Below are 12835 nucleotides of genomic sequence, written 5' to 3' on the forward strand. Positions count from 1 at the left end.
TTCGCTGCAAGAAGTGCGGACGAAACTGCGGCCGGTCGCTATCGACGGTGCCATGGGAGGCGACTGCGCAGTTGTGAAGGCACGCAGTCGACGCGCGCATCGAGTGAAAACGAAACTACTGTTTGCCGCAACCGCGGCGGACGAAACTGCGGTGGTTATCGACGCGATTAGAGATAGCGACTACGCACTTACGGAGGCACGCGGCTAGCCGCCAACGCGGTGTTGCGCGCGGCGATAAACGCAAGAATAAACGCTTTAAAGGTTAGGCACGAAGCGCTTCGGCGTTGCTGTCAGTCACGTGCCGCTTACGATCGCCGCTGAGGACCACGGCGATGCGGACTACGCCGATTCGTTTCGGTTGGACGCTACGCCGTTCTTGCTCTTCTGCGGCGCGCATTTGCGGCGCTCCGCGCATTTTTTTTTTTCCAACGTATACGTCAGTGCGCACACTATCGGCACCGACCCTATCTACAAATAGGAGAAACGCGCATGGTGGTAAGCTACGGCCTCCGAGATTCAAGTGTGAAAGCTTAGGCGTGCTGCCCGTTCTCAGAGGTTGGGTGGCTAAAAGCTGCTTGCGTATTTATTGCGCAGTTTGCGCGTTGCTGTTACGCACTGTGATGTGCTTTTTGACACTCGGGCATGGGTAATAGAGGTTCTTTCGATCAAGCGCACCTCGTGTTCGCCGTTTAAGACACTTGTTGAGAGCGGGACCAGGGAAAATTTATCAGTCGCTCGCAGAACCCCGAGCAGGGGCCTGCGGAACCCGCAGGTTCCGCGGAACCCACTTTGAGAACCCATGCTCTAGGGTATGGGCACGCTAGCGGCAAAAACACGCAGCAAAAACGCGCGGCAACACGTCATGCCGCGCGCGGCAGAAGTGGCAGGAATCGGTCGTCTTGCGGCGTGCCGCGCGAAATGGGTTCGATTTCTGCGGTAAATGCCGCGTGCCGCGAGATTGCAGTATTCTAGTACGCTGTAGCGAGATTAAGAACCAATCAAGAGCGACGAGGGTGACGTCACGGAGCCATCATAACCGGAACGCCGCCGGTCCGCGCCGGGTTTTCAATAGACGATCGTCGTCTCTCGCGTGAAACAACGAGCGCTCGCGGTGTTGCTCGCTCGGTCGGAGAGCACGGGAGATCTTATCGCGCTGCCGCGCGGCGAGACGCGCGTGCCATGGTGGCCTCGCGGCAAGGCGCTGACGCCCGGCAACTTGCCGCTCGCTGCATGACGCGCGCTTTTTTTGCCGCTAGCGTGGCCGTACCCTTATATACGGAATATCTATGAGCCAAAACCAATTTTAGGGCCACAACGCGCCATAGACACCATATTTAGATAGCAAATACGGATCTCAAGGGCCATACTTTTGCTGGCGGAAACCGAAAATACGTCATAGTTGTCGCCCCCGGCACTTTGGACCGCCAATGCCATCGTCAAGCCACCAAGCCAAGCGACATGAAAAGTCAAAATGGCCGCTCGGGCCGGCGCGGGGTGGCAGTTCGCAACGTATGATGCGGGAATGGTCCCACAGTTGCGACGCAACAGCGGGGTTACCAATGCATTGAGTTCCATGGGAGCTGTGCCGGGACTGGCCGAAAACGACGTAACAGCCGGGAAAACCCTGCCCCTGGGAACGTAACAGCGGGGTTCTACTGCAACACTATACGACGCTACGACGCCATCGTGACGCTCGCTCTTCATTTCCGATGCCTCGCGCTTGTGCGAAACGACACACGTCCACGCATCCGGTACCTGGTGTGACATTCCAAGGATGAGTGCTTCAATGAAAAAGGAAAACGGGTGCGCGTTACAATTGAGGGCGCGTTAGAATCGAGTAAATACGGTAAACGTTTATTTTTCGAATTTTCGTGCCGAACCCCCATATAACGAAATCCTCTTTATAACGAAGTTTTTCGGGAATTTGTCACTTTCGTTATATCCAGGTTTAACTGTATTGAATGTGTCGATGAAAGGAAGTTCGATGTATGCATAGTACATCGAAATACTTTTGCATATAATTTTCAAGGGGATTTTACAACTGTTCGATATAGACAATCATTTGATATATCTGGGATCGACTGTATTCACGTTATTACTTCTGCATAATATCTTTTTTTTTTTCTCTTGGTGAAACAGAAGTGGGGAAATAGGAGGAAGGCACATATTTTGTATATTTCGTATTTTATTTTTACGCCGGGTACTTATGCTAAAGTTGGCAAAGTATTACTTTCATTCATGCTTCTTGAGGTGCTTCATTGAAGTTTAATAAGAATTCTCAAAAACTCTCTGAACAATTATTTCCGCTTTGCATCCATTGAAAACACCAATGATCAGTTTACAATTTTATTTATCACGGTATACGTGACTGGTGCGTCTTGAAATAAAACAATAAAACATGAAAGCACCAATAACGAGCACATTTCTAGCAGTAAGGAAAGAGGTAATGGATAGCCTGTGAACAGATTAATCTTTCGATTCAGCGACTGTCACATTTGTAATCTTTGTCATATAAAAGGATGAACAGTACATGTGTCATGTACATTATTGCATCCTGTACTTCCATTTTACATCTTTGTCCATTTTTCTCTCCACTCTTTTTTTTTCTAGGAGCAACTTTACAGGTGGAACTGCACAGATGACAGGAAGTTTGAGAACTTCCTTCCACGTGTTTGGTGCATGCTGAAGAGATACCAGGTAGGTTGGTGGGCTCATTTCAGCGTGAGTTACTCACTGCTGTAAGGCACTTTGCTAGTCATTGTCATTCATGTTGTGTTGTTCTTGTGCAAAACAAGTAGTCAAACCCACTTAGCAAAATCTTGAAGTGCCACAGAAATTTCATTTCTATAACGCTATAACAAATTGTTTTTGTAATTGGGTTACACAGAAGAAAAAAAAGCAATAAACCTATTTCAAGCCTTTAATTAATTAAGATCATCTCATGCAGAGCAAGGCAGGATACACATTGCCTCACAGCAGAAAATCTATGATCAGTCAACTTTGCCTGCTTCACACGCAGTCAGTACGCATTTTTCTGAAGCACATCTGACTGTTCCATGTAGTGAAAGAGAAAGTCTTTACGAAATACAATGTTGCGGAGGGTCTTAACGGGAGCAGGGCTTCCTCAGATGACATTACTTGCGCAGGTTGTTGTTTGTTGTGTCTTCTGTTACTGTTGTCATATGCCCTGCCAGTCACTCTGGCAATGAGAACCTCATACGTCACTGGCCCAAAGTTCCACAGCATCGGTGATGTGCCAAAAATTATTCAATGGCGATGTGTCACTGTTGACTAAGGACCAAAGCTCTGCCATCACTTTGCCAGAGGAGCTAGGCGATAACTTAGTAGTAAAAGGGTGTAGGTGAGTGTACAGGCCCCATACCACTCACCTACACCCACCTGCTACAACATTACCACCTCTACAACATTACCACCTTTTTGAAGCAGTTCTTCAAAGTGGAACAGTTGACTTCCGAGTGAGATCCAATATTAACTTGAGTGCCATTACAGTAAAACCTTGTTAATTCGGATTTCACAGGACCGAAAAAAATGTCCGAATTTACCGAATGTCAAATTATCGAGGGTATCAAGAAAACAATAAACAAATGCTTACTATGTCAACACGCTCTTATTTACTGAATGAATCAGCAAATTCTTTTTCTATGTTGCACGAATTCAAGCGGAATCTGCAATTCTCGTCATCTCGTGACTGGTTAGCGCTCGTAGCAGTGAAGGTCTCGCGACTTCCATCACAGCGCGGCCACGGCACGCATCTTCATCTGAGACACGCTTTTCACTATTGCACGCACATCCCGATTATTTTTTCGCACGTGTCGCCAGGTCGCCGCCCATTGCAATGTCGACGGTGCTCTTCATCCTCGACAGCTTTGCACTGAGTAAAAACAAAACTATTGTTTGCTGCAACTGTGGCCCCTGTCAACGCAACCATGCACGGCGACCTTGGCAGTTCTGAAGGCGCGCGGCCGACGCACGCACTGAGTCTAAACGAAACTACTTCTTGCCGCAAACGCTGCAGAGGAAACCGCAACTGCTGTCGACGCGATCATGGGTGGCGACTATGTAGCCATGAAGGCACGCGGCCAATGCGGTGCTATGCGCATTGGCAAATGCAAGAATAAAAGCTTTAAAGGCTCAAATAGGCAGGAAACGTTCTGGTGTTGCTGTCATTCCCATACGATTTCCACTGATGGCTATGGCGATGCGAACTCCATCGCTTCGTTTCGGTGAACGCTTAACGTCGTTATGGCTCGTTTGCGTCGCACATTTGCATCGCGCTCGCCGAGCTCCGAGAGTTGTCCGAATTAACCGATGTGCGGCAAAATACATCCAAATTAATGAGACTTTCATTGAAATAAATAATGCATACTCCTGCCAGGACCAAAGGACGTGTCCAATTAACCGATTTTCAAAATTAACGAGGGTTGAATTAATGAGGTTTTACTGTATCAGCATGATCTTGCTGTATTAACTTCGCAGCCGCATATTGAGCGCAAGTCTTCTCAGAACTTGGAGGAAATAGAATGACTTGCAGTCAAACCCCGCAATAACGTAACTGTCAGGGAAAGCGAAAAAATTCGTTTTCGCACGAATTTCATTGTTGCAAAATGAGACGGCACAGACAGTGAATGAGTCTGAAAACGAAAGTTAACTGTCAAAATTTCTTTAGCCCACTTGGCAAGCCTTACTCAAGGCTATGCAACTGCATTACTGAGATTACAAAATGCTCCCCATTGTCTCATGCATTGGTCAGCGATGCCAGCACTGCCATGCAGAGGTATTTTTGGTCCATCACTTTCAGAGATACGATCACTTCCGCGAGATTTCGTATACCTCAGCACCGGATGTGGAACAGCGTTCCACGCTGGCAACAGCATTTTTCCAGTGTAAGCTGCCGTCAGTAGACACGTGATGCATCTAGTGCTGAGCGCGAAAGTTATTGTATCTTGTATCCCCAAAAGTTAGACTGAGAGTACGACTCCTTTGCGCAAATCTACATCCGGCAACGCTGAATTTGTGCGCAGTGCCTATTGGGTGGAACCAAAACTGCCGTTTTTTAAGCAGAGAACGCGTATTCTCGGACAATCACTGAATGACTGCCCACACTGCGACCGCCATCTCAAGCGCCACAAACAAGTCAATGTCAGTTGGACGTGGATTTTTTTGTTTTTGCTGCACTTTTCTTATAGAGCCACAAATTATGCACTGTGCTAGGTACGCAAAAAAAAAAAAAAAGTCGTCACATGTCGATTGAGATATGCAGTTGTGCCATTTGAAATGGGCTGTCACCAAGCAAAGATGGCGGCCATGACATGTTTGCAGCGCACATGATAGCGTCCGGTGCTTTGCTGTATTTGTAAACAGAAATAGCAGCACTGTGATGGTGACACTGTGATGCCACTTTATGCAATTTATGTCAGGAGAAAATGCATTTGAGCACTTTTTGTACTCTGTTGGCATTACAAGGGTAGATGATGTGGAGTCTAATATTTCAGCAGATTATGTTGATGAGGGATTGCAGTTTAGACATGATTTGTTGTCGAGAGATACAAAATGCATTGAACCTATGGGCGTTTACCAGGATACGAAAATATTTTATTGTCTCAGGCTTTCATTATCGCGGGGGTTTGACTGCATAAAGTTTGCAATAATGCCAGCATCCACGTTCTGCAGACCTGCTGTTGCACTTGGAGGGAAGAACACTACCTTTTCGCTCAAAAGGTCCGCCACTGAATGGTGTGCACTGCAATTGCTCAGGACCAGTGCCACCTTCCTTCCTTCCTTCCTTCCTTCCTTCCTTCCTTCCTTCCTTCCTTCCTTCCTTCCTTCCTTCGTGTTCCATCTAATCATTGAACTGCACAAGCCATGGATGGAAAAGCTCCCCCGTCCTCCAAGCCTTCTTGCGGTTGCAGTATCACACTGGCACCCTTTCAACACCATGGGAGCAGCAGGGAACTTGTCGTTCCTATCCATATTAGTTCTAAAAAAAAACAAAGCCACGTGCACTTTTATGTGTTTCTACCCTTCTACTGTTCACCTTTCAGGGCTTGCATTTTGGATGACAACATTTCATAGCCAGTCTCGTTGCTGTTACAGTCTCCGTACACCTTGAGGATATGGGGTGGTGTTTCCTCCATTCGCACCCGCTTTGTATCTGTCAGGTCATATTGCCTTGACAGAAGCAATACATATGAAAAACGATCTTGTTTTTCTTGAGCCCTCTAAATTCAGCCACTGTGTAGGGGTAAATTGGTGCTTGAAAGTAGGGAGACAAAACACATCATTTTTTTTTATGCCTTATTTGGTCCAATGACTGCCAGGTTCAGTGCACGGACATTCAGGAAATATTGACATGCTTGACGGTGTGAAAACTTTGGTGCTGTGACATACAGAGACATGTTTTTGTTGTGATGCATTGCCAGTGCCTCCTTCAAGCTAAAATTAGCGAAAGGACACTGCTCTTTTGGTCTAGTCAGCCTAACAGTTGCTTCCCACGTCCAGTGGACAAGCCAAGCCACCAATCTGGCAAGGCTGCATTTGCGTGTCCCGTGTGTCCATCATTTCTTGCTTAACATATGTAGTAACACGGTTTCGGGGGACTCTGTCATCTTCTGTTACTAAATTTTGTTGCTCAGAATCATCAGGCAGTTTATAAATGGTGCCAACTCCACCTGCTGTTTCGGGTGTCATCACCATCGTCCTTTTGCAATTGAGTGGTAGCCAGCGTCATCATCATTGGCTACTTCGACCCAGCTGCCGTTACATGCGCCTGTGTAAAACTTGTTACATTGGAATAAAGGACAGTTGTCTGTCCATCACCTGCTGTTCCGGCCATTAGGCCCATGCTACGACACAGCGCCCTCACTGTTTGTGCTGGCAAGGACTGCAATGATGTGAAGGGTGCATTCATTATGCGAGGAAAGGAAAAAAAAAAAACACATTTCTTGATTGGAAAAGTGGGGGGTGCATTCATTACGCGAGTGCGTTCATTATGCGAGTAAATACCGTAAAACCTCGATAATTCGAAGGTCGCCGGACCGCGAAAATTCTTCGAATTAAGTGGATTTTCGAATTAACCGCAATGACTAATAAAAAAAGACAAGCAAGAACTTGCCGCAAAAAGAAAACACCTTTATTTTCCATGTCCGAGAAAAATTACTCAAAGTAATCACCGATGCGGGATTACTTGGCGCGCTGGTTCGCCGCCCCTAGTACCATGCTCTCCAGCTGGCTCAAAAAACAGCATACAAATATCACCCGTACTGCACTCAACAAAGTTGTGGACGATGTTCACGGAATCGATAACTGCCGCGAAAGCGGGCGTGGTGGTGCTTCACTCCAAAAATTTGGACTTGCTGGATATTCCGGACTTCATAAATGCACTGTCAGGGTTCCCATGAGGTTCATGCATTTTCGCACCCAATTTTTCGGACGAATTGAGACCCCAAAGTTCGATTTTCCGGACTAAATCACTCTTTCCGAGCTGCGCTACCCAATCTTGGAGGCCGCCATGGTGGATTTTGCACTGGCTTGGATTCCAGTGGCTCGCTGTATAGCCTCCAAGATCGGAACGCGCACTATCAATAGAGCTCGCGCAATCCTCCAGTCTCGGAGGCCATGCCCGCTCTTCCTTGGCTGACAAAACGCTGCAGAGTACCGCTCTTTTTCTTTTTTCTTAGTATATGCGCTCAGCACTATCGTTGTAACCATTTATTGTGGGATGTTTTTTTATTGCGGCAGCAATTATATGGACAATTCAAGCGGATTTTCACTGTCGGCATCGCCGTCCTGAGGTTCCATACAAAGTCCAAGGGCGATAAAATCATCGCCGTGCGCCCGCCGTATGTGCGAGTGAAAGCGCGCGGGGGACGCATGCTTTCATGGAGAACGAACGCACGGCGGAGCGTAAACGCGACTTCCTCCCTCGTGCGAAAGGCCGTGGGGGTATGGGAGGGAAGGGGGAGGGGGCGACTTCTACTCTTCTAACAACTGCGTACTTAGCGCCGGAGCGGTTTCTCGCGCGCACCCTATCTTGAAAGCGATCTCCAGACGGCTCTGACCTTTTGTATGCGCTGTGCTCTCGCCGCTCAGTTTCCGTTGAAGCGATAGACCGCACGAACCTTCGCTCGCTGCGGCGGCCGCGCGAGCGGCGGCCGCAGCGAATGCGCTGCCACCACGCTGCCACCACGCTGCCACCACGCTGCCACCACGCTGCCACCGCGCTGACACCGCGCTGACACCACGCTTCTTAATTCAGTGAGGTTTTTTTTTTTTTCTCTCTCTCAAGTTTCGGTTGCTATTTTGAACGTAGCGTGTACACTGAGCAGGTGTCTCGGAGACCCATGTCTCAGTGATCGGTGCTACCTCCTGTCCCTTCGCGAGAGCTAAGCGGTGCGAAGCTCGTTTCTTGGATCTCCATGGCGAACTCCGTTGGCGGAGATCGCCAACGCGGTGAAGTTCGTGTCGACTGTACACGGAGACGACGTCATTGCTGTGCAAATCCAAGCAAGTCGATCCCCTCCAAGCGTAGTATGTGGCAGGGCATTATTAGAGATTTTTTTTAAGCCACACTAAAAACTTTTTTTTCGGCCGAACGAGTTTTCTGGACTATTTTTCAGTCCCCACGAGCTCGGAAAATCGGTTGGCGACTGTACAGAGCGCCCTAACCTAACCGCCGCACGTTGCTACTAGCCGGAAAATTCGAATTATCCGAATAGAGCCGCACGGGCCATTCAAATTACCCGGTAGAATTTGCATTGAGAATGACGGGACTACTCAAATTCTTCGAATTAACCGAAATTTCGAATTAACCAAGTTCGAATTATCGAGGTTTTACTGTACTGTAAATATGGTAAGTTACAATTTATTATCTGTATCTCAGCTACATACATGACTAGTGCCTGTTGTGATAAACCATGGACATGTCGTTGAAGACTATTCAAGCTGTAGCACATATAAGAACTAGTTGCAACAGAATAAGTTAGTTTTATGCCTACAACATTTTGTTTCCCTCAAGCTGCTTATCGACAAATGGGGCCTGGTATAGTAGTTGCAAGCTGCAATTTTTTCTGCACTTCTCGGTCTACGTTGTGTGTGTCTAATTATGCTAAAGGTGCAAGTGCTTTTCATGACATCACATCAAGTAAAGTTTTTAAAGCGAATTTAGTTGTTGTGCTAGCAGTGTTAAAGGTGTTTAAGCTTGGATAGAGAGAATAAAATGTTTACTATGGGCCGCTGGTGGGCTATGACTGTTATTTCTCCTGTGCAGCTGGGAAAATGGGAAATGTTGGGGTTTTTTTTTTGTAAGAATGTACACAAGGGAAAGCTTCTTGTTTCCCATCAAGAGAGTCGTGGTGCCATTGTTTTAGGAGCTTGAGAAAAATGCAAATGTGCATGACACCTGTGGGTCAATATTAGTTCTATGCTTTTCAATTAATCCAAGAAAATTAGAAAAACACTCGCCGTAAAGAAGTATTCTAAAATTCATAAGTATTAAAAACTGAATTTTAATACCCTCAGTTGAGATCACATGAATGTGTCCATGACTAGGTTTGCAATACAAAGTGTGAGAATCTGAAGGTGTTCATCATGACAATATTTTCACAACCTGCTCATCAAGCTGAGCTTGCAAAAGAACACTGAGAAATACTCTTTTACATGATGTCTTCCCTCTCCTTGCCATGTACCTGCAGGCGCCGCTAAGTCGTTGGAATGATGTCGACTGCATGCTTGGCATAGTAGATGAAAAGTTCTGTGAAGTCGTTAACAGTTTCCAAGATGCTATGCGGCTGTTGCAGAAAAGTGAAGCTGTGCGTGCATTGAGACGTTCCTCACGACTTGCACTGCATTAGTAGCGACCCATTCTGGTGGAACTGCCGGCATTGGTTAACATGCATGTGCAATTGTTCTGTCATTTTACCTCTGGGGAATGTCACGATCTTGCTGGCAAGAGAATTTTAAGAAATTGTGACCCTAGTTTTGTGCAGGATGAATGCCCGAGACTAGCCCACCCTTTCACTTGCTGTGCTTAACTCTACTGACTTTTTACTGTATCCAGTGTGAAAGTTGAAAGGAAGTTCTTGATGTTTGGTTCCGCAAGTTGGAAACAGTGCAAATAACAGTAATAAACCCTTTTGCTATGTAAATGTTGACTAATTAAAAATGTTTCTGCTCATTACTGCCTTTATTTTTTTTTTTTTTTAATCAAAGCTGTTTCTAGGGTATGGGTGAACCTAAAGGGTAAATAATTCTAAAAAGTCCAAGAAACTCAAAATTTTATTGTGCCATTTAAAAAAAAAAAAAGCTTTGATAAACTAGAAACTGATAAAACCAAAAATGCCCTCCAAATTTGCCCCAAAATAAACTCCGACAACACAGAACTCTGTTCATGATGCTAAGTAGTTGAGACCTCTAAAAGTGCTGCCGCATTGCACATATAAAATAGCTTTTTAGTTATACGGACATGAAATTTTCTACTTTTCAGTTTTTTTTTTTTTTTTTTATGAAGGTCCTTGACCTCAATACCTTCAAAAAAATATTGGCTAGCTTCGGCACACCCCAAGTAATTTACCATAGTTGCTTTCCTAAGAACCAGTTTTGGTTTCTTTTCCCAGGGGGCGTAGGTGTCACGATGCAGAAGGTGTATTGCGTGGGAGCAGGTCATCGTGACTTTTTGGCACTTGCTATAGCTTGCTCGGCTTTCTCATTGTGCAGCCAGATGTAGCAGCATAACAGACCATCGAGCAAGCTGGAGCGAGTGACAAAACATCGATGTCCTGCCCTCACCCAATGCACCTGCGTCACGACACCTACACCCCCTAGGAAAAGAAACCGAAAGTGGTGTTGGAGCACATTATTCAAATTCCCTCGCGTGTTTGCTACACAGCCTGATATTTAGGCTGGAGCTGTGGTGATCATGGGAGGAGGCATTGAGTTTCCTACAAATATAAGTCTAGAGGGAACTTGGGTGCTTGTGTCTGCAGGAGTTCAACACATGACGTCGTGTGCCACTCGGCATAAAGACATTTGACAGGTGGTAACTGCAAGAACGAATTACTCAAAAGAAAAATTGTCAAATACACTGCCTACACTTTTGAATGAACACAAGAGACCTGGAATTGATATTTTAACAACTACACAACGAAACCTTGGAACTTATTTTTCTCCATGTAAATTAATCATTTCCATTTGAGTAGTAACAAATCCCCACGTTACTTTCACTTTTAATGCACGCGAGTTTTTAGTTAATCTACAGATTTTAAGTTCTTTTTTTCTTTTTTTCTTGCTGTAGAGTGTCTCGCGCATGCTGCTATCGCCAATTGCATTGTACAAAGGGGGCTGTGGGGTCCTGTCAAGTTGCTCTTAGGGGCAGCTTTTACCCACAACCTTTTTCCTGGAAATAAAATTGTTTTATTATATGTATGGAGTGTGCAACCTTGTATGGTCGCTCATGTTTTGCATATTTCATGTAATGAACTTATTGGTAACATTTGACAAAAAAAATAAAAAATTTTTGAGAAAGATTTAGTGCTGACATTAGAAATAAAACCTTTGTTCATGTGCTTTCAAGTTTGGTCTGCTATCATTTTTCCTTTTTATATGTGTGTGTTTGTGTTTTGTGAATTTCATTGTACTGAGATTCATATCTACCAACATGACTTTATTGGGCGTGAAGATGGAGTGGTTAATACAGCTGTAATGCAAGTCACATTTTTCTTATGGTAGCATACAATTCAGCACCCCTTATAGACCCTTTTCACGGCGATCCCATGGACACCGCCATGTTTGTTCATGTGGGGACGTGTTCATTGCTTGCTTCAGCTGCCTTCTTTGCCTGCGTGTTTACAATAGATTGCATGACGCCCTTGTGTGGCTCGGCAAATCTCTTTCGGTGCATATTGTAAATGGTGACTGGGCGGACGACATGAAGCTTTCGCCACAGCTTCAAAGGACATATAAGCTATTCTGGCCTCGCGGATCGCACTTGACGCGATCAAAGCGTCCGCTATCCAGCTAGATAACGGGTCGAACGAAGTTGAATATTTAAAACAAACTTTAATAACATTGGGAAGGTCAAAAAGAAAGTTAAAAACACACAAAACGTTCAGTTTTTAGCCCCGTAAAAAAGTGGTCCTGTCTCTAGGGCTGGTGGGGCGAGTCTGGCGGTCCCGCGCTTCTCGAACTGCGGTTTCCGTCCCCGTTGTCGTCCCCCAGGCCCGGGAAACACCACCCGACACCTCGCAGCGTCGTCACTGGGTCAGTTCCAGGAACCGCACGAAGGGAGCGGCTCCTTAGTCTCGCGCACAGCTCCGAGTCCGCGGGGGGTCAGTGAAAGAGAAAGCAATAAAAAAGAAGGGAGGCTGGCTTCCCTCTTGTAAGTTCGGCCGTGCGTTCGCGATGCGCACAGAACATAAGCACTTTCAGAGCTCATTACACCTTGTCCAATCTGTGCGAGCAGCATATACAGTGCATGTACTAAAAGCGGGGCTAGAAGTGTAGTCCAAGCTGTCCAAATTTTCAGCTTATGAAATAAATCAGGATCAATGTGCTTTGCTCTTTGTTCTTTATTTCACAAGCACTTTCAACAGCACAAACAGTGGCTTGTCTTGTTTCTGACTCGGTAAAGTTCCTTGGTGTGGTCACTATCTAGCTGTTTATTTTCTGCACAATCACTAGTGAGTGTGCTCATTTGCAATAGATTTGTTCTTGCTACACACAAGGCTTAGAACATAGATGTCCTGTACTTTCTAATAGCTTGTAGCAAAGACACATTATCACTAGTCACTTGCTTACTCTGTGAACCGTCACGAAACGTGCA

General features: G+C 45.9%; 1 protein-coding gene across 1 annotated transcript in view; it reads left to right on the forward strand.

The window, feature by feature from the left end:
- LOC119442736 (mRNA (2'-O-methyladenosine-N(6)-)-methyltransferase) overlaps positions 1–12835 on the forward strand; it is a 122878-nt gene that overhangs the window by 54378 nt on the left and 55665 nt on the right. The window contains exon 8 of the mRNA XM_049662796.1: positions 2611–2697. Within this exon, the coding sequence (XP_049518753.1) occupies positions 2611–2697 (87 nt within the window). The remainder of the gene's footprint in view (positions 1–2610; positions 2698–12835) is intronic.

This window comes from Dermacentor silvarum, chromosome 1, assembly GCF_013339745.2.
Source record: "Dermacentor silvarum isolate Dsil-2018 chromosome 1, BIME_Dsil_1.4, whole genome shotgun sequence".
In the NCBI taxonomy this organism is placed as follows: domain Eukaryota; kingdom Metazoa; phylum Arthropoda; class Arachnida; order Ixodida; family Ixodidae; genus Dermacentor; species Dermacentor silvarum.